Raw genomic sequence first — 21193 nt, 5'->3', positions numbered from 1 at the left:
CCTGTGTCAGGAAGCCGTCAGCATGTGGCTCTGGGCTCGCCGTCAAGGCATGGTGCTCCAAGCCACATATCTGGCAGGCGTAAACAACAGTCTGGCCGACAGGTTGAGCAGGATTATGCAACCTCACGAGTGGTCGCTCAATTCCCGTGTGGTGCGACAGATCTTCCAGGCGTGGGGCACCCCCCTGGTGGATCTCTTCGCATCTCAAGTGAACCACAAGGTCCCTCAGTTCTGTTCCAGGCTTCAGGCCCACGGCAGACTGGCGTCGGATGCCTTCCTCCTGGATTGGGGGGAAGGTCTGCTGTATGCTTATCCTCCCATTCCTCTGGTGGGGAAGACTTTGTTGAAACTCAAGCAAGACCGAGGCACCATGATTCTGATTGCTCCCTTTTGGCCGCGTCAGATCTGGTTCCCTCTTCTTCTGGAGTTATCCTCCGAAGAACCGTGGAGATTGGAGTGTTTTCCGACCCTCATCACGCAGGACGAAGGGGCTCTTCTGCATCCCAACCTCCAGTCCCTGGCTCTCACGGCCTGGATGTTGAGGGCGTAGACTTTGCCTCTTTGGGTCTGCCAGAGGGTGTCTCCCGCATCTTGCTTGCTTCCAGGAAAGACTCCACTAAGAGAAGTTACTTCTTTCATTGGAGGAGGTTTGCCGTCTGGTGTGACAGCAAGGCCCTAGATCCTCGCTCTTGTCCTACACAGACCCTGCTTGAATACCTTCTCCACTTGTCTGAGTCTGGTCTGAAGACCAACTCCGTAAGGGTTCACCTTAGTGCAATCAGTGCATACCATTACCAAGTGGAAGGTAAGCCGATCTCAGGACAGCCTTTAGTTGTTCGCTTCATGAGAGGTTTGCTTTTGTCAAAGCCCCCTGTCAAGCCTCCTACAGTGTCATGGGATCTCAATGTCGTTCTCACCCAGCTGATGAAACCTCCTTTCGAGCCACTGAATTCCTGCCATCCGAAGTACTTGACCTGGAAGGTCATTTTCTTGGTGGCAGTTACCTCGGCTCGTAGAGTCAGTGAGCTTCAGGCCCTGGTAGCCCAGGCCCCTTACACCAAATTTCATCACAACAGAGTAGTCCTCCGCACTCACCCTAAGTTTCTGCCAAAGGTTGTGTCGGAGTTCCATCTGAACCAGTCAATTGTCTTGCCAACATTTTTTCCCCGTCCTCATTCCTGCCCTGCTGAACGTCAGCTGCACACATTGGACTGCAAGAGAGCATTGGCCTTCTATCTGGAGCGGACACAGCCCCACAGACAGTCCGCCCAATTGTTTGTTTCTTTTGATCCCAACAAGAGGGGAGTGGCTGTAGGGAAACGCACCATATCCAATTGGCTAGCAGATTGCATTTCCTTCACTTACGCCCAGGCTGGGCTGGCTCTTGAGGGTCATGTCACGGCTCATAATGTTAGAGCCATGGCAGCGTCGGTAGCCCACTTGAAGTCAGCCACCATGGAGGAAATTTGCAAAGCTGCGACGTGGTCATCTGTCCACACATTCACATCTCATTACTGCCTGCAGCAGGATACCCGACGTGACAGTCGGTTCGGGCAGTCAGTTCTTCAGAACCTGTTTGGGCTTTAGGATCCAACTCCACCCCCCGAGGGCCCTGTTTGTTCTGTTCCAGGCTACACTCTCAGTTAGTTGGTAAATTTTTTAGGTCAATCTCAGTTATGTCCTCGCCGTTGCGAGGCCCAATTGACCAATGTTGTTGTTTTGAGTGAGCCTGGGGGCTAGGGATACCCCATCAGTGAGAACAAGCAGCCTGCTTGTCCTCGGAGAAAGCGAATGCTACATACCTGTAGAAGGTATTCTCCGAGGACAGCAGGCTGATTGTTCTCACAAACCCGCCCGCCTCCCCTTTGGAGTTGTGTCTTCCCTTGAAGTGTATTGTCTTGCTACATACTGGACTGGCCGGCTCGAGCCGGTTTCGGGCGGGAAGACGGCCGCGCGTGCGCGCGGGCGCGCGAGGGCTAGCAAAGGACTTTGCTAGTGAAGTTTCCGATTGGAGGGGCTGCCGTGGACGTCACCCATCAGTGAGAACAATCAGCCTGCTGTCCTCGGAGAATACCTTCTACAGGTATGTAGCATTCGCTATAGCACGCACAGATTTCAGAAATACCCACGACCCGCCCATTCCATACCTATAACCAAGCCCGCTTTTCAAATGTGCGACTTTTATTCTGTAACTTGGTACGCATAAATATATTGTCAAACATCCAATTATCATCACTGATTAGCTTGTCAAGTAATTAAGTTATGTGCATTGTTATGGAATATGCTTTGATTTCAGTGCAGAAATCTCGGCATGATATATAGAGTCCTGGGAACATTGCTTGACTATAATACAGTGTACATAGAGCCAAAGGGGCATGTTCTGGGCATTCCAAGGGATAGGGCTCACTATAAGAATAACTATAAATATAAGTCCCAATATTCAACTGCTATACATGTGAAGGCCTATTTTACATAGAATATTGAGATGGGACTTATGTTGTTCAAGTTGAGATATTCACAGTTACCATGATATTTTGCAAGAGGCTGTGACGAAGAACTTTTCGTAAAATACCTGCAAAAACATGCAGGACTCTTTGTGTGTTGCTGACATGTCCAGTGGGAGCAGTAATTTTAAAAAGATATCCAAGAGGGAGGTTGGGGGGGGGGTGGGGGCTAGGATAACAATGTTGTTCTTTTCAAGTATTCACTTCTAAAGCTTTTTTCCCCTTAAATTTCTGCTTCTAGTAGTCAAGGCCCCCCTCAGCTCATACTGACGGTCCCTTGTGGTCTAAGGGGGGCAGGAGCAATCTCATGCACCACTGGACTCTGGGTTCAAAATGACACACTTGACTCCTGGCTGTAGTCTCATGATATTACCGCTAAGGGTTGAGCTGCCAAATAAAGGCATATTTAAAGGCCAACTTGCAAAATTTTGGCTACATGTATTCCCCTTGTAAAATAGGGAATACATGTCTAGGTTTACAGTCCTCCCAAACCATGCTCTCTATAAATCTGTACATGGTGTATGAATGCATTTCAACGTAGTCCTTGGGGAACACCCAGCTGAATGGGTTTGAAGGAAATCCACATACATGAGAGAGATTTGCATTCACTGCTTCTTTGATATGAAGATCTATTTCATTCATGTTCATTGTGGATATCCTAAAAACCTGACTGGCATATTTACCTTTAGAGATGTTTCTAAAATAACCCCTTTTAGCTTATGTATCTGGCTTAGATGTAGAAAAAGAGTATAAATGATGGGTACAAGTTGTATATGTAGAAGGCAGATATTTGTGGTTCTCAAAATTCACCTGGTCAGTTGGATTTTCAGCATAGCCATAGTGAATGTACATGAGATAAATTTGCATGCAATTCCTGTATTCTATGGAAATCTGTCTCATGCAAATCCATTGTGGATACTTTGAGAAACCTGAGTAGCTAGGTGTGTCCCAGGGACTGGATTGAGACCCCTGGCTTAGAACAAAACTTTTACATGTACCTATATGTTCAACAGTGCTCATTCTACATATAGCACTGCTGAATATACAAATAATTTGAAACAGATTTAAATTTCTTGCCAGAAATTGACTTTTCACAGTTTAAACCTGATTTTATTGTTGGTTTAACACTTAAAATATTCTGAAGATTAAATGGAATGTGTCACTGTTCATTTTTAGTCTTGATTTCAAACATCTATAACTGGCAAATACATATTCACCATTTTAAAATTCCTGTCAATTCCTCTCTTCCATCAGACCAGTCCAAACAAATGGTTTCTTCTCTACCAGCAGATGGGGACAAACACTTGTGAGGCCAGCTCCCACCCCCTTTTCCTGGTCTTCAGTTTTGTTCTCTGTAGCAGGTGATAGATAGGCATCCTCTGTAGCAGACTGAGTGATAATTCTGGGCACAGTTGGAGAACTAGTCACCTAGTTGAGTACAGGTGGACGAGGCATCCTTTAGATCTGAGAGTCTGCCCCTGGGTAGATTCTTGCAGGTGTTCAGATCCCTCTGCCACTCTTTTCTGTCCCCCCACTTTAACTCTTTATTTGGTTCTTGCATACCTTCTTCCACCCCTTCTTCTCTTTATTTTAGGGGATATTAGAAAAATAAATTGAGAGAGCCACAGTAGAGGAAAGGATTTGTATATTGTAGCTGACTGAGCAGAATGACCTCTGGGCTGACTGGGAAGCCAGGAGGTAAACTGCCTGGGGTGGGGGTGTGGTTTGGGGCCCACAATTTGAAACAGGCATGAGGCCTTTGGAGTAAGATCTCAGCAATCAGGATATTTCTTCACAGAGGAAAGGCAACCTCCTTAGTGTCTGCTCCAGACCATGCCGTATGAATGGGTATACGTCCTCTTACCAACAGATGGGGAGACTGAGACAAATTGTGAAGTGGATATACTTGGTGCTGTGGAGCCCTGTATCCTTCACTATTTCTCAGTCTCCTCAGCAAATGGTAGGTACTGTGGGCTCTGGATTATTTTTTAGCTTGTTTGAGATTTTTTTTTTTTTTAAAGGTAATTTTCAGGAACAACAGATTGAAAGGCTTGTTTTTGCCGCTCTACAGCCTCTGGAACTTGCTGCTCTGGTTTCTGTGGGGGCTTCGCATTCCTACCATGGCCCCCGGGGGTGCACACCCCATGGTGAGGGTTTCTCCCCCATTTTACTGGCCCCCCTCCCTGCCTGACCTTTGTTTCAGGGTCTGCCTCAGACCCCTCTCCTGTTCTGAGAGAGGAGTTCCTTCAGGCTGCGCCGTAGGGACCTGGAGCTTCCATGCGACTTGCTTTGTGGGGGGAGAACCCCCCCCCCCCCCCCCCAAAAAAAACAAAAAACCCAAAGCATCGTCAGATTGGAGAGCAGGGACTTTGGCGGTTTTCTTTATGTCCAGCTTGTCTCTGGAGTCTGATCCCACTCCTGGTGTGGGCAGTGTTGGTGCACTGTTAGAGGGGTGTTTGGCCTACTTCCCAACTTTTCTCTGGATGACGGTTTCTGTTACAAAGGTGTGCCATGTGCTTGCGCTGGATCTGTGACGAGGCATCGCTTGGGGAGCCTTCGCACTGGGATGACTCCAGTCCAACGGGTTCCGATGTATCTGTGGGCCAGGAACTCAGGGAGAGCTCTGGGGGTTTGGAGTGTGCTCAGGGGGAGGTGCTTGACCTCCCTGTTCAATCACAGAATTCCCTGTTGAAAGGTGATAGTCGGTTGGTGCCTGTTCTCTACCCGGGTTGGGGGGAGGTCCTCCCCCCTTTTCTCCCGAGTTTGTATTACTTTTACAACAGACGTACTGTCTTAAGAACAGTGATGTAAATCCTGTGCCTGGTGTAGGTGGCCCTTCAGGGCAGGGAGCTTTTGGGGGCTAAACAGCCTCTCCAAGCTTCGCTCTCTCAGGACGCGGTGGAGGACCCCTTGGGACCTCCACTGTTGGAGAAGGAGCTACTTGAGGAGGATGAGTGTACTCAGAGTCCTGGAGGAGGACTTGGACCTTTTTTTGACAGCAGGAGCTGCTCTGGTTGACTGCCTAAGTCCTGCACTGTTTGGAGTTGCAGGATGAAGAACCCATGGCTCCCCACAAAGAGGATCCAGTCCTTAAGGGCACCTGTAAACCTCCCAATGTTTTTCTATATAATGAGGACCTCAAGGAACTTGTGGAGACACAGTGGCAGCAGACGGACACTCCGCTGCACACGGCATGGGCTATGGCCTTGTTATATTGTTCCCTGCGGAGGTTCAGGGACAATTCCAGGTTCTTAAGATGGATACATTAGTGACCAAGAAGACTGTGGTTCTGTGGAAGGTGGAGCAGTTCTCAAGGATCCGCAGAATTGGCGTTTGGAGGCACTTCTTAAGCGCTCCTTTGAGGTGTCAGCCTTGGCCCTGCAAGCTGCTGTTTGTGATGGTTATGTGGTGAGGGTGTGTTTTTGTTGTGTCGAGAACATCCCGGATACTCCAGGTGAGGTGTCGGATGATCTGGCCAATTTAGAGATGGGCACGGCTTTTTTGTCCGACCTCCTTTATGATCTGGTTAGAGCCTTGTTCAAGAACCTGGCGCTGTCCATGGCAGAGTGTCGATTTTTGTGGTTCCATCAATGGGCGGCAGATGTGGCATCCAAGGTCCTCCTTAGCCAGTTACCTTTTTGGGGTACCTCTCTGTTTGGTGAGGATCTCGAGAAGCTGGGCAAGGACTTGGGTTAGTCCAGGGTCCCACATTTGCTGGAGGTTTGGGCCCGCTTGGATCTCTGCAGTGCCTCCCGGGGGGTGGTCCTGGGATGTTTGGCAATCCCGGTTTTCATGTTTTGCAAGTGCATCCAGACGCCAGGGTTGGACGAGATCTCCTGCCTTTTGGGGTGGCTAGGATGGAACCCTTGGGGCAAGAACTCCCCGTGCTGCCTAATGAAGGTTTGCGGGCCCATTCTTTGGTGGCTTCCATAGGGGGCTGCTTCCAGTGTTTTTACCAGAGGTGGGCCCTGGAACTGTTGCAAGTCTGTTGCCTTCTGGAGATTCGCTGTCCTCTCTGCAGGAGCAGTTTCTGCTGTTCTGTGTGGCTTGCTGGAAAAGACAGCGGCCGTTCGCCAAACGTTGAGCTGTCTCTTGGAGCTGCTGGCTTTCGAGTCAGTGCTGCCGTGCGAGATCAGTCCTGGCAGGTATTCCATCTATTTTGTGGCTCCCAAGAAGGAGGGCTTGCATTGGCCCATTTTGGATCTCAAAGGCATCAACAGGACTCTTTGGATTTCCTTGTTCCACATAGAGACTTTGCAGTCCATGATTGTGGCTGTGCACAAAGGCAGGTTTCTCATATTATACTTCTCTGAGGCTTACCTCCACATTTCCATCCATCCAGGCCATCACAAATGTTTACGCTTTGTGATCCTTCAGCAGCATTACCAGTTCTGGACACTTCCGTTCGGTTTGGCAACGGTGCCCAGGACTTTCACCAAGGTGATGGTGGCGGCCCATCTTCGAAAGGAGGAGGTATTGGTGCACCCCTGCCTGGATGATTGGTTGATCAGGGCCAAGTCTTGCGAGGAGAGTTTGCAAGTCACAGATTGGGTGGTATCCCTTTTGCAGCATCTTGACTGGTCAACATGGCAAAGAGTCAACTTCAGCCTACCTAATAATCCCTGGAGTATCTGGGTATACTCTTCAATACGGCGATGGGAAAGGTAATCCTGCCTCAGTCCTGGATGCTGAACCTTCAAGTCCAAGTACAGGTCTTGCTGGGCCATTGCCCACCACTCCCCCTGTCCACTGGAATGCACCTCAGGTCCTTGGCTCCATAGCTGCAATGATTGAGGTAGTGCTGTGGACTTGCATGCATCCTCTGCAGTGATCCTTGCTGTCTCACTGATCTCCAATTTCAGGTGACCTTTTGGCTCTTTTTCCCCTGTCCAGGGCAGTGCAGGACAGTCTGCACTGGTGGCTTGACCCAGCTCATCTGGTGGCCAGGATGCCATGCAAGGCCCTGGCCTGGGTACTGGTGACGACAGATGCCAGTTTCTTGGGCTGGGGAGTGCACTATGTTGGCCAGTGGGCCCAGGGCTGTTGGTCACCAGAGGAGGCTCTGTGGTCTACCATCCATCTGGAGACCAGGGCCGTTTGTTTAGCTCAGGTGACCTTTCAGCCCCTTCTGGAAGACAAAGCGGTCCGGGTTCTCTTAGACAAAGCCATGGCTGTGGCGTACATGAATCTTTAGGGGGGCACCTGGATTCTGCTCAAGGCAACCAAGTTGTTGTCCTGGGCAGAAGCAAATCGCCTTCAGTTCTCGGCATAGCACTCTGCCGGCATGTTGAATATGCAGATGGACTTTCTCATTTGGACCCTTCTTGATCCAGGGTAATGGTCCCTTTCCATGGAGGCTTTCCACGCTCTGGTGGGGGACCCCTATCATGGATCTTATGGGCTCGGCTCAGAATGCCAGAGTGGCACGTTTCTTCAATTGGCAGAAGCAGCCGATATCTGAAAGCCTCAATGCCCCTGCCCAACAGTGGCCACAGAACAGCCTGCTGTATGTGTTTCCCCCATGGCCCCTGGTAGGTTGGGTTCTTCAGTGCATAGAGCTCAAGGGGGGCCGTGGTGCTCGTCGTCCCAGACTAGCTTTGCCATCCGTGGTACAGGGATCTGATGTGCTTGCTGGTCAACCAGCCCTTTCAGCTGTCTCCCGCTACTCCACTGCTGTTTCAAGGCCCAGTGGCCATTCCAGATGTGGCTCGATTCTTATGGCTCTTGAACAGGTGTGGTTGTTGAAGCACGATTATTTGGCGGCTGTCATTTCTATGTTGTTGAGTGCAAAGAAGCAGTCCACTTCGCTGGCACATTTTTGAGGACTGGTGTTCGGACTGCGGGGTGGTACCATGGCAGTCCTCCATTGTAGAGATTTTGTAGTTCCTCCAGGATGGTTTGCAGAAGCGGTTGATCCCCTCGTCGTTGACGGGACAGTTGGCGGCCCTTATCTTTTGGGGCTGGTCCAGGATCGTTCCCGCTGTCCACCCCAGTGTCGCCTGTTTTTTGCAGGGAGTTCATCGTTGTGTCCTCCAGTGAGGTCTATCGTTCCACCTTGGAACCTGAATTTGGTGCTGACTGCGTTACTGAACCCTGCTTTTGAGTCTTTGCAAACAGTGACCCTGAAGGATTTTCTCTCAAGGTGGCCTTTTTGGTCACCATTATTTTGGTATGAAGAGTCTCAAAGCTTCAGGCCCTGTCATGCCGGGAGCCTTTTCTCCTGTTTCTCGAGGAGTGCGTTCTGCATCCAGTTCATTCTTCTTGCCGAAGGTGGTCTTGCCATTTCATATTAACCAGATCATCTCTCTTCCAGTGTTTTCGTGGCAGAAGGCTAGTGATGATTTCTATCAGCTGGACATTTGTTGGGCTCTTCACTGTTATAGGTGCAGGCTGGTGGAGTTTAGACTCTCCAATCGTCTTTTGTTCTCTTTGCAGGTGACCTCAGGGGGGAAGCTGCCTTGAAGGCGACGATCTTCAGGTGGTTCCAGGAGGCTATTTACTCAGGGGCAGGAGAGCTCCTCAGGATCTGCACGCACATTCTACCCGGGTGCAGGTGACCTCATGGGCGGAGCTCACATTGATTCCAGTCACAGATGTTTGCAGGGCAGCTGCCTGGTCGACCCTGTATTCTTTTGTCAAGCACTCATTTGATGCCCAAGCTCGGGGAGAGGCAGACTTTGGGGCAGCAGTTCTGGAGTGAAGGTTGGCTACGTCCCGCCCTTGGTGAGTACTTCTCCGGTACTTCCCACTCGTAGGTGTTGATCTTTAGCTGACGCTACAGAAGGAAAAATTAGGTCTTGCCTGCTGATTTGCTATTCTTTAGTCGCTCCAGACCATGCCTGTTCCCTCCCAAAATAAAGGTCTTGGCTGTTTTGTGGTATGTTGTGATGTGGGATTTTACTGCTGGAAGAATAGTGGGACGTGGAAGCAGCTGGCTTCTAGGGAACCCTGCGGGGTCTTGGCTCAAAAAAAAAGAAAAAGAAAAGTAAACAGAAGACGATCCAAGAGAGGCATAAGCCAACCAGCCTAACTTGGCACTGTATTTTTGTGCTATAGGACGTTCTGGTAAGTACCTATTTCTATTTCTATCCATGTTTTATATACTTCAACTCTCCTAAAGGATCAAAAGCAGTTAACAAACAGAATAAGCCTTCACATAAAAGGGAATTACATTTATATAGCTGTAAGTTACATCAAACAAGTACAATTATGTTATAACTCAATGTCTCAAGGGAGATCATTCCAAACCTTGACTGCCTGAAAAGAAAATTAATTCTCATGAACTCTTTTTAGATGTGGGATAGCCCATTTGTAAAGTGTGTAAGAAACAATTACTCCACTCAACGGCCGAAAAACCAAAAGATCTATTACGTCTTCAGAATTCAAGCTGCAAATTGCTTTAAATACTAAGTAAACTAGCTTAAATCTGATCTGTTGTTTAGTAGGCAACCGATAAAGTTCTTTCATAAAGCTAGACACAGAATCAAAGTGACCTCCACTAAATACCGGTCTAACTGCTGTGTTTTGTAATAGTTGTAACCAATGTTGCAGTTTAACTGAGATGCCACCATGTAAGGAATTGCAATAATCCAACAGTGGCAACAAAATTGCCTGGGCCAAGATCCTAAAATTATGTGGGTGGAGCGATGCTCTGATTCTACGGAGTTGCCTGAGCTTGAAAAAATAATGCTAAGTGAATTGATCTTGTCAGTATAGGATAGATTTGAGTCTAAAATATTTCCTAACACTTTAGACTGATTTTCAGTCATTAATTTTTCACCTGTTGATAATATAAGTTCTTTGCATAAAGATCTGTCCACATCTTCAAACCATAATACTTTCATTTTATTTTTATTTAATTTTAAACAATGATCAAATGTCCACCTATTCACAGTAGAAATATAATAACTTAAGGAGGCCAAGAACTAAGTGACTGTAAATATATACTAAATAAAAACAGAGAAAGCGGGGAACCTTGTGGAACCCACAGCCAGTATTCCAATATGATGAAACACCTTCATTCCCTTTCACTTGGTAGGTTCTAGATCTCAAGAAGTTTTCGAACAAATTCAAAACAGACCCGTATATTCCTAATTCAATTAGTTTAAATATCAACAGAGAGTGGTTAATAGCATCAAAGGCTGTGAAGATGTCAAACTTCAATAAAACAGCCTGCATGCTTTGCTTAATATTTGCTTGACCCGAGTTGTATAGGCTAAAAGAAGTGTTTCTGTGCTATGTCTGGACTAAAAACCATGTTGATATTTATGTAAAATATTATGTCTATCTTTTAACTGTTCGTTCACTGAGAATTTGAATAATTTGGCTATCCAAGGTATGCTGGTGACTGGACAGTAGTTATCTGTAACAGATCAGCATTCAGTGATTTAGGTAAAGGGGTCACTGATATCTGATGAGCCTGGCCAAATAACAACCAGATTGAAGTATAAATTTACAAACTCTGTAGCCAAAGCAGAATATTCATGGGAGCTCAACAAATATCTCAAGTGCAGGACTTTTTACTAAGCTGACATACCAATTTCTTAATTGACTGGAGGGAGATTATCTTGAAATTATTCCAAGATCTATGCCCAGAAATATCACACAAACGGTCATTACCTGCTTGGTTCCTGGTTGTACCCATTCCTCATGGGGCTATTTAGGGGGATCTTTTGTTCCATTGTACTTTTGTTCTTTTTGGTTGCTTTGTCAATAGAAATACTGAGGGTTCCTGTGCTCCACAGCACCAAGTGTATCCACTTCACAGTTTGTCTCCTCATTTGCTGGTAGGAGGACATATACCCACTCATAGGGCATGGTCTGGAGTGACTAAAGGAAAGTAAATTAGCAGGTAAGACATAATTTCTCCATTTTAAGCCTACTCATTCAAGAATCTGTAGCCTCTCCCTCCAACGCCCCCCCCCCCCCCCCCCACCATGAGGGGGGTGTATTTTTCCTCCTCACATTCATGCTGTTATTGCACAAGGCATTTATGTTGCACAGGTGTTGGAAGCTCTTAGCATGTTAGAGGATTCTGTGATGGAAGCAGAGGCCTCTAGGCCTCTATTGTATAAGTCTGCAAAGTCACGTTCCATTATGTAGCTTCCCACTATTCCAGAACCTGTGGGATAGTTGTGTCCATCAACCAGCAGGTGGAGATAGAAAATCCTGAGGAGCTGAACTGGATGCCAAGAGAGATATGTCTCAGCTCAGTTTCCAGTTTTCTATCTCCATCTGCTGGTTGATGGACACACTTTGCAGCCTCTGGTTCTGAGTGCTTTGCTCCTGGTCCAGTTGGTCAGCTGGTTCCCAGTTGAGCTTTGCGGATGGCTTGAGTCTGCAGAGTCATTTCTGGAAGTCTTCAGATCCCTGTCTTTGATGCTTAACAAATGTAGTTCTTCCCTTCTTTCACGTCTTCCCTGTTTCCTATGGAGCTCTCCTTTTCCAGCACAACAACCTTAAAAGAAAGGATAAGGAATGAGGTTTGCTGGAGAGCGTGGGACAGAGTATCAGTCTTGAGTCTATCTGTAGTAAGATTTGTGGAAACTGAGCTTGGAGGGGAGCAGCTGCCAGTGGTAATTCCGAGCTTGTTAGCAGCTCACATCACTGAGACCTTGAATGTGGAGGCGGACTTTCTTAGAAGGCACTCCTTGGACCTGGGAGAATGGGTTGTTGTGTTTAAGTTTCTCCTTACTGCTTGTCTAAGTAAATTTTGAGGAGCTGGACTGGATGCCAAGAGAGAGATGTCTCAGCTCAGTTTTCAGTTCTCTATCTGCACCTGCTGATTGATGGTCACAACTAACTCACAGGTTCTGGAATAGTTGGAAATACTAATGAAAAGAAAATTACCAGGTGAGACCTAATTTCTCAGTTCATCTGGCAATTGGCACCCTATTATTGGATGAGTAGGATGCGTGGAGGCTGGTCGCAGAGTGAATGGGGCCACGTATAAGGCTGCAGAAAAAGAAAAGCTAAGTGTGCCCAAGGTAGATGGTTTGGTTACAGTGGTGACTATAGTCCCTGTAGAAAAGGGGCATGGCACTTAAGGACCTCTAAGACTGGAAGATTGAAACCTTTTTGAAGCAAGCATTGGCAGATTTTTGTGTTTCCAAGCTGCAGTTTGAAGTGGGTGTATGTCCAGGGCCGGTTTATATCGGGGCTAGCAGGGGAAGTGTGTGCCAGGGAGGCTGCTAATTTAGAGGCTAATCTTTATGTATGTGGTAGATGTTCATTGGAACCTCCACCAGGTGACTCTGTGGCTGCAGAATTGTGCAGTACATGTGGCTTCAAACCAAGTTTAGTAGGCTCTTTCCTCTTTGCGGAGGATCTAGAACAGGGGTGTCCAACCTTGATCCTCTCCAGGTTGGGTTTTCAGGATTTTCCCCAATGAATATACATGAGATCTAATTGTATACAATGGAGGCAGTGCATACAGATAGATCTCATTCATATTCATTGAGGAAATCCTGACAACCTGACTGGACTGCAGCCCTCAAGGACTGAGATTGGACCCCTGATTTAGAGAAACTAGTCAAGGATTTGGGAGATGCTAAGCACTAGAGGTTGCTGAGGAGAGAGATGCATGGAAGGAGCTTCAGATCTGGTCCAGGCAGGACAGGTTTTCAGAATGTATGGTATTATCACCTGGGCAAAAGGTTGTTTTAGCAGCAATTAACTTTGTTGTTATTTTTTCGACACCTGTATAGTGCAGAGCTCATTTTGAGGAATGGGATGTTACCTTCAAGGATTGGTTCTTGGTCTAGTTCTTTTTAACATCATTGTGAGTGATATTGCAGAAGAGCTGTCTAGTAAGGTTTGTCCCTTTGTGGAGAATAACAAAATCTGCAATAGGTTAGATGCCCTGACGATGTGGATAACATGATGAGGGACATAGCGAAGCTTGAAGAAATGGTCCAGAATGGCAGCTAAGATTTAATGCTAAAAAAATGCAGGGCCATTCATTTGGGTTACAGGAACCTGCAGGAGAGGGTGAAGTACTTCTGTGCGTGAAAGAGGAGCGGGACTTGGATATGATTGTATATGATGATCATATGGTGGCCAAACTGGTAGAAAAGGTGATGGTGAAAGCTAGAAGGATGCTTGGGTGCATAGAGAGAGGAATGGCCAGCAGGAAAAAAAAAGATGATAGTGCTTCTCTATAAGGCTCTGGTGAGACATTTTGAGTACTGTGTACAGTTCTGGAGACTGCAACGTCAAAAAATATATATATGTTTAAACAGGTTGAAGTCTGTCCAGAGGGTTGCTACTAAAGTGGTCAATGGTCTTTGTAATAAAGCATATGGGGACAGACTTAAACCCCCTATATTTTTATTTTGGAAGAAAGGCAGTAGATGAGAGATGTGATACAGATATTTAAATACCTCCATGGCATAAATGCTCAAGAGGAGAGTTTCTTTCAGTTGAAATGAAGCTCTGGAATGAGGGGGCATAGGATGAAGGTGAAAGGGGACAAACTCGGGAGCAACCTACTTCTTCACAGAAAGGACGATGAATACGTGGAATGGCCTCCCACTGGAGCTAGTGGAGACAGACTGTATCTGAATTCAAGAAAGTGTGGGACCAGTAGATAAGATCTCTAAGGGAGAAGAAGGGATAATAGATGGTATGGATGGGCTGACTGGATAGGCCATATAGAGGCTCATTTTCAAAGCACTTAGCCTCCCAAAGTTCCATAGAAACCTATGGAACTTAGCCTCCCAAAGTGCTTTGAAAATATGCCTCAAAGTCTTTTATCTGCTTTTATTTTTCAATGTTTCTGTGTCTACTAGTAGAGGGTAGAACCCATTCTCCGAGGACAAGCAGGCTGCTTGTTCTCACTGATGGGTGACGTCCTCGGCAGCCCCTCCAATCGGAATCTTCCTAGCAAAGTCCTTTGCTAGCTCTCGCGCGCCCGCGCACCGCGCATGCGCGGCCGTCTTCCCGCCCGAAACCGGCTCGAGCCGGCCAGTCTTCTTTCGTCCGCACTCGGTACGGCTGTGTTTTTTGTCGTGTCGAGCCCCGGAGAGTCGACCTCGCGCGTCCATTTTATATTGACGTGTTTTTCTTCGGAAAAGTTCTTTAAATTTGTCGGGAAGTGCTCCGAAAACCCCCTTGGGTCTCGTTTTCCCTTCCCGTATTTCCAGTTTTTGCCCCGGTAAGTTTTCTTTCGTCGTCGGGTAGGCCTTCTTTCGGCCTCGGTCGAGATTTTTCTCCCTTAAAGTTTTGGTGCTCCAAATTCGTCATTTCGGATTTTGACTTCGCCGGCGCGATTTTTCCGCCCATGACATCGAAGCCTTCCAGTGGCTTCAAGAAGTGCACCCAGTGCGCCCGGGTAATCTCGCTCACTGATAGGCACTCTTCGTGTCTTCAGTGTCTGGGGGCCGAGCACCGTCCCCAGAACTGCAGTCTGTGTTCCCTGTTACAAAGGCGGACTCAAGTAGCGAGATTAGCCCAGTGGAACGTTTTGTTCTCGGGCTCTTCGTCGGCATCGGCACCGGGGTCATCGTGTGCATCGACGTCATCAGCGTCCAGACCTTCATCCTTGGCTGCCAGTGCATCGAGTGCATCGAGGCATCGGCCCTCTGCATCGGCGCCGAGACATCGGATAGCTGCATCGACGTCGGTGGTACCGGGACCTCGTCTCCTGATGTCGTCGGACGGTGGTGCATCGAGTGGAGTGCAGGTGAGGGCTGTCCATTCCCCTGCTGGTGGCGGTGAGCCCTCGGGTGGGTCTCCTCCTACCCTGAGGGCTCCTGCGGTACAGCCCCCCCGGGATCGACCCTCTTCGGTCTCGGCCCCGAGGAAGCGACGGATGGATTCTACGTCCTCCTCGTCGGTGCCGGGGAGCTCCGGTGACATGCTTCGGAAGAAGTCGAAGAAGCATCGACACCGGTCCCCTCCCCGTGTCGGCACCGAGAGCTCTGGGTCGCCGAGGGAGTCGGCACCCAGCAGGCATCGGCACCGAGAGGACCGCTCACCCTCTGTTCAGGAGGTGTCGATGCGCTCCACTCTGGACAGCCCGGAACAGCCTCCACGCCCGGAACAGGTTCTGACGTCGACACCTGCATCGACCTCTATGCCTTTCTCTGCAGCCGCTCTGAACGAGAGCCTCCGGGCCGTTCTCCCAGAGATTCTGGGAGAGCTGTTGCGCCCTACCCCTCCGGTACCGGCGGTGCTTGCGCCTCCGGTACCGTCGAGCGTGGCGCCGGCTGGCCCATCGCCCGGGGTGAGGTCCCCGACGTCGGTACCGCGTGCGGTGCCGACTGCGGCCACCTCCCAGGAGGGCTCCCCGACTACGTCGGCGGAGGGAGCTTCGCCGATGCGGGCGAGGGAGTCTACCTCTCGACGCCCCCATCGTGGACGAGGCTCCACAGAGTCGAGCCGGGCGCGGTTGCAGACGCAGGTCCGTGAACTTGTGTCTGACACCGAGGGTGAGGCCTCGTGGGAAGAAGAAGAAGACCCCAGATATTTCTCTGACGAGGAGTCTGAGGGTCTTCCTTCTGATCCCACTCCCTCTCCTGAAAGACAGCTTTCTCCTCCCGAGAGTCTGTCTTTTGCTTCCTTTGTCCGGGAGATGTCTACGGCCATCCCCTTCCCGGTGGTTGTGGAGGACGAGCCCAGGGCTGAAATGTTTGAGCTCCTGGACTATCCTTCTCCACCTAAGGAAGCGTCCACTGTTCCCTTGCACCATGTCCTGAAAAAGACATTGCTTGCGAACTGGACCAAGCCACTAAGTAATCCCCACATCCCCAAGAAGATCGAGTCCCAGTACCGGATCCATGGGGACCCAGAGCTGATGCGCACCCAGTTGCCTCACGACTCTGGAGTTGTGGATCTGGCCCTAAAGAAGGCTAAGAGTTCTAGGGAGCATGCTTCGGCGCCCCCGGGCAAAGACTCTAGAACCTTAGACTCCTTTGGGAGGAAGGCCTACCATTCTTCTATGCTCGTGGCCAAGATTCAGTCTTACCAGCTCTACACGAGCATACACATGCGGAATAATGTGCGGCAGTTGGCGGGCTTGGTTGATGCTCTTCCCCCCGAGCAAGCCAAGCCTTTTCAGGAGGTGGTCAGGCAGCTGAAGGCGTGCAGAAAATTCCTGGCCAGAGGAGTGTATGACACTTTTGATGTTGCGTCCAGGGCCGCTGCTCAAGGTGTGGTGATGCGCAGGCTCTCATGGCTGCGTGCCGCCGACCTGGAGAATAGACTCCAGCAGCGGATTGCGGACTCGCCTTGCCGTGCGGACAATATTTTTGGAGAGAAAGTCGAACAGGTGGTAGAGTCTCTCCACCAGCGGGACACCGCATTCGACAAGTTCTCCCGCCGGCAGCCTTCAGCTTCTACCTCTACAGGTAGACGATTTTTCGGGGGAAGGAAGACTGTTCCCTATACTTCTGGTAAGCGTAGGTACAATCCTCCTTCCCGACAGCCTGCGGCCCAGGCTAAGCCCCAGCGCGCTTGCTCTCGTCAGCAGCGTGCGACTCAGCAAGGCCCCGCGGCTCCCCAGCAAAAGCAAGGGGCGAGCTTTTGACTGGCTCCAGCAGAGCATAGCCGACATCCAAGTGTCAGTGCCGGGCGACCTGCCAGTCGGAGGGAGGTTAAAAGCTTTTCACCAAAGGTGGCCTCTCATAACCTCCGATCAGTGGGTTCTGCAAATAGTCCGGCAAGGATACACCCTCAATTTGGCCTCCAAACCTCCAAATAGTCCGCCGGGAGCTCAGTCTTACAGCTTCCAGCACAAGCAGGTACTTGCAGAGGAACTCTCCGCCCTTCTCAGCGCCAATGCGGTCGAGCCCGTGCCATCCGGGCAAGAAGGGCTGGGATTCTATTCCAGGTACTTCCTTGTGGAAAAGAAAACAGGGGGGATGCGTCCCATCCTAGACCTAAGGGCCCTGAACAAATATCTCGTAAAAGAAAAGTTCAGGATGCTTTCCCTGGGCACCCTTCTCCCCATGATTCAGCAAAACGATTGGCTATGCTCTCTGGACTTGAAGGATGCCTACACACACATCCCGATACTGCCAGCTCACAGACAGTATCTGCGATTTCAGTTGGGCACACGCCACTTCCAGTACTGTGTGCTACCCTTTGGGCTCGCCTCTGCGCCCAGGGTGTTCACAAAGTGCCTAGCTGTAGTAGCAGCGGCACTTCGCAGGCTGGGAGTGCATGTGTTCCCATATCTCGACGATTGGCTGGTGAAGAACACATCCGAGGCAGGAGCCCTGCAGTCCATGCAGATGACTATTCGCCTCCTGGAGCTACTGGGGTTTGTGATAAATTATCCAAAGTCCCATCTTCTCCCAGTGCAGAAACTCGAATTCATAGGAGCTCTGCTGGATTCTCGGACGGCTCGCGCCTATCTCCCAGAGGCGAGGGCCACCAACTTGTTGTCCCTCGTCTCGCGGGTGCGAGCGTCCCAGCAGATCACAGCTCGGCAGATGTTGAGATTGCTGGGCCACATGGCCTCCACAGTTCATGTGATTCCCATGGCCCGTCTTCACATGAGATCTGCTCAATGGACCCTAGCCTCCCAGTGGTATCAGGCTGCTGGGGGTCTAGAAGACGTGATCCACCTGTCCACGAGTTTTCTCAAATCCCTCTATTGGTGGACAATCTGGTCCAATTTGACTCTGGGACGTCCTTTCCAAATTCCTCAGCCACAAAAAGTGCTGACAACGGATGCGTCTCTCCTGGGATGGGGAGCTCATGTCGATGGGCTTCACACCCAAGGAAGCTGGTCCCTCCAGGAACGCGGTCTACAGATCAATCTCCTGGAGCTGCGAGCGATCTGGAACGCTCTGAAGGCTTTCAGAGATCGGCTGTCCCATCAAATTATCCAAATTCAGACAGACAACCAGGTTGCCATGTACTACATCAACAAGCAGGGGGGCACCGGATCCCGCCCCCTGTGTCAGGAAGCCGTCAGCATGTGGCTATGGGCTCGCCGTCTCGGCATGGTGCTCCAAGCCACATATCTGGCAGGCGTAAACAACAGTCTGGCCGACAGACTGAGCAGGATTATGCAACCTCACGAGTGGTCGCTCAACTCCAGAGTGGTGCGCCAGATCTTCCAAGCGTGGGGCACCCCCTTGGTGGATCTCTTCGCATCTCGAGTGAACCACAAAGTCCTTCAGTTCTGTTCCAGGCTTCAGGCCCACGGCAGACTGGCATCGGATGCCTTCCTCCTGGATTGGGGGGAGGGCCTGCTGTATGCTTATCCTCCCATTCCTCTGGTGGGGAAGACTTTGTTGAAACTCAAGCAAGACCGAGGCACCATGATCCTGATTGCTCCTTTTTGGCCGCGTCAAATCTGGTTCCTTCTTCTTCTGGAGTTATCCTCCGAAGAACCGTGGAGATTGGAGTGTTTTCCGACCCTCATCACGCAGGACGAAGGGGCTGTTCTGCATCCCAGCCTCCGGTCCCTGGCTCTCACGGCCTGGATGTTGAGAGCGTAGACTTTGCCTCTTTGGGTCTGTCAGAGGGTGTCTCCCGCGTCTTGCTTGCTTCCAGGAAAGATTCCACTAAGAGGAGTTACTTCTTTCTGTGGAGGAGGTTTGCCGTCTGGTGTGACAGCAAGGCCCTAGAACCTCGCTCTTGTCCTACACAGACCCTGCTTGAATACCTTCTGCACTTGTCTGAGTCTGGTCTCAAGACCAACTCTGTAAGAGTTCACCTTAGCGCAATCAGTGCATACCATTACCATGTGGAAGGTAAGCCGATCTCAGGACAGCCTTTAGTTGTTCGCTTCATGAGAGGTTTGCTTTTGTCAAAGCCCCCTACAGTGTCATGGGATCTCAATGTCGTTCTCACCCAGCTGATGAAACCTCCTTTTGAGCCACTGAATTCCTGCCATCTGAAGTACTTGACCTGGAAGGTCATTTTCTTGGTGGCAGTTACTTCAGCTCGTAGAGTCAGTGAGCTTCAGGCCCTGGTAGCCCAGGCCCCTTACACCAAATTTCATCATAACAGAGTAGTCCTCCGCACTCACCCTAAGTTCTTGCCAAAGGTTGTGTCGGAGTTCCATCTGAACCAGTCAATTGTCTTGCCAACATTCTTTCCCCGTCCTCATTCCTGCCCTGCTGAACGTCAGCTGCACACACTGGACTGCAAGAGAGCATTGGCCTTCTACCTGGAGCGGACACAGCCCCACAGACAGTCCGCCCAATTGTTTGTTTCTTTTGACCCCAATAGGAGGGGAGTGGCTGTAGGGAAACGCACCATATCCAATTGGCTAGCAGATTGCATTTCCTTCACTTACGCCCAGGCGGGGCTGGCTCTTGAGGGTCATGTCACGGCTCATAATGTTAGAGCCATGGCTGCGTCGGTAGCCCACTTGAAGTCAGCCTCCATTGAAGAAATTTGCAAAGCTGCGACGTGGTCATCTGTCCACACATTCACATCTCATTACTGCCTGCAGCAGGATACCCGACGCGACAGTCGGTTCGGGCAGTCAGTTCTTCAGAACCTGTTTGGGCTTTAGGATCCAACTCCACCCCCCGAGGGCCCTGTTTGTTCTGTTCCAGGCTGCACTCTCAGTTAGTTGGTAAATTTTTTAGGTCAATCTCAGTTATGTCCTCGCCGTTGCGAGGCCCAATTGACCATGGTTGTTGTTTTGAGTGAGCCTGGGGGCTAGGGATACCCCATCAGTGAGAACAAGCAGCCTGCTTGTCCTCGGAGAAAGCGAATGCTACATACCTGTAGAAGGTATTCTCCGAGGACAGCAGGCTGATTGTTCTCACAAACCCGCCCGCCTCCCCTTTGGAGTTGTGTCTTCCCTTGAAGTGTATTGTCTTGCTACATACTGGACTGGCCGGCTCGAGCCGGTTTCGGGCGGGAAGACGGCCGCGCATGCGCGGTGCGCGCGGGCGCGCGAGAGCTAGCAAAGGACTTTGCTAGGAAGATTCCGATTGGAGGGGCTGCCGAGGACGTCACCCATCAGTGAGAACAATCAGCCTGCTGTCCTCGGAGAATACCTTCTACAGGTATGTAGCATTCGCTTTGTCTGGACTGGCCTGGTAGGACTTGAGACAAGAAAATTGGCAGGTAAGACCACATTTTTCCTTTTGATTCTAATTTAGTTATTGCTGGCAGAGGGGATCTCCTTACTTGCTAGCAACTGGTGCTGTATTGGCAGCAGTCTGTACTTATTGAATTTAGCTGAATTACAAGCTCTTTAAGGCAAATGGAATTGGTATGTACAAAGGCCAGACAGTGAAGTGGATGTGAGAAAGTAAAAAAAAAAAGCAGCAGACGGGTGGATTTCTTTTTTTTTTTCTTCTTCTTCCTAGGATCTCCTCATTTTAACTTTTTTTATATGGACAGTATTACCATTATTTCCTTAGTATCCCTTTGAAAGAGCTGAGAAGTTCAACAGAGGTATCAGGAAACTTGGCATATCGCCAGATGGGCAGAGCTACCTGGACCAGTTCAGACAACTCATAAGCCAAATAGGTACAGTGACTCCAGAATGTGTTTGCTTTTTATTTCTGATCTTTACATTGTAAGAACATTTCAGTTGCTAAAAGTCCGTCAAGCCCAGTATCCTGTTTCCAACAGTGGCCAATCCAAGTACCTGCAGGATCCCAAAAAGCACTGATGTATTTTTATTCCATTCTGTTATATGGTTAGGTAGGAAGTTATCAATGTGGTCTTGCCATTAAGATGGGTTAGGTTTACTACCAACTCATGCTATT

At 49.5% G+C, this 21193-nt stretch overlaps 1 protein-coding gene across 1 annotated transcript in view; it reads left to right on the top strand.

Moving 5' to 3' along the window:
• Positions 1-21193, top strand: part of WASHC4 (WASH complex subunit 4) — a 136912-nt gene that overhangs the window by 85027 nt on the left and 30692 nt on the right. The window contains exon 26 of the mRNA XM_030213852.1: positions 20843-20951. Coding sequence (XP_030069712.1) covers positions 20843-20951 — 109 coding nt within the window. The remainder of the gene's footprint in view (positions 1-20842; positions 20952-21193) is intronic.

Source organism: Microcaecilia unicolor, chromosome 9 (assembly GCF_901765095.1).
Source record: "Microcaecilia unicolor chromosome 9, aMicUni1.1, whole genome shotgun sequence".
Taxonomy (NCBI): Eukaryota; Metazoa; Chordata; class Amphibia; order Gymnophiona; family Siphonopidae; genus Microcaecilia; species Microcaecilia unicolor.
The sequence above is the reverse complement of the archived record's forward strand: the minus strand, read 5'-3'. Positions and strand labels throughout refer to the sequence as shown.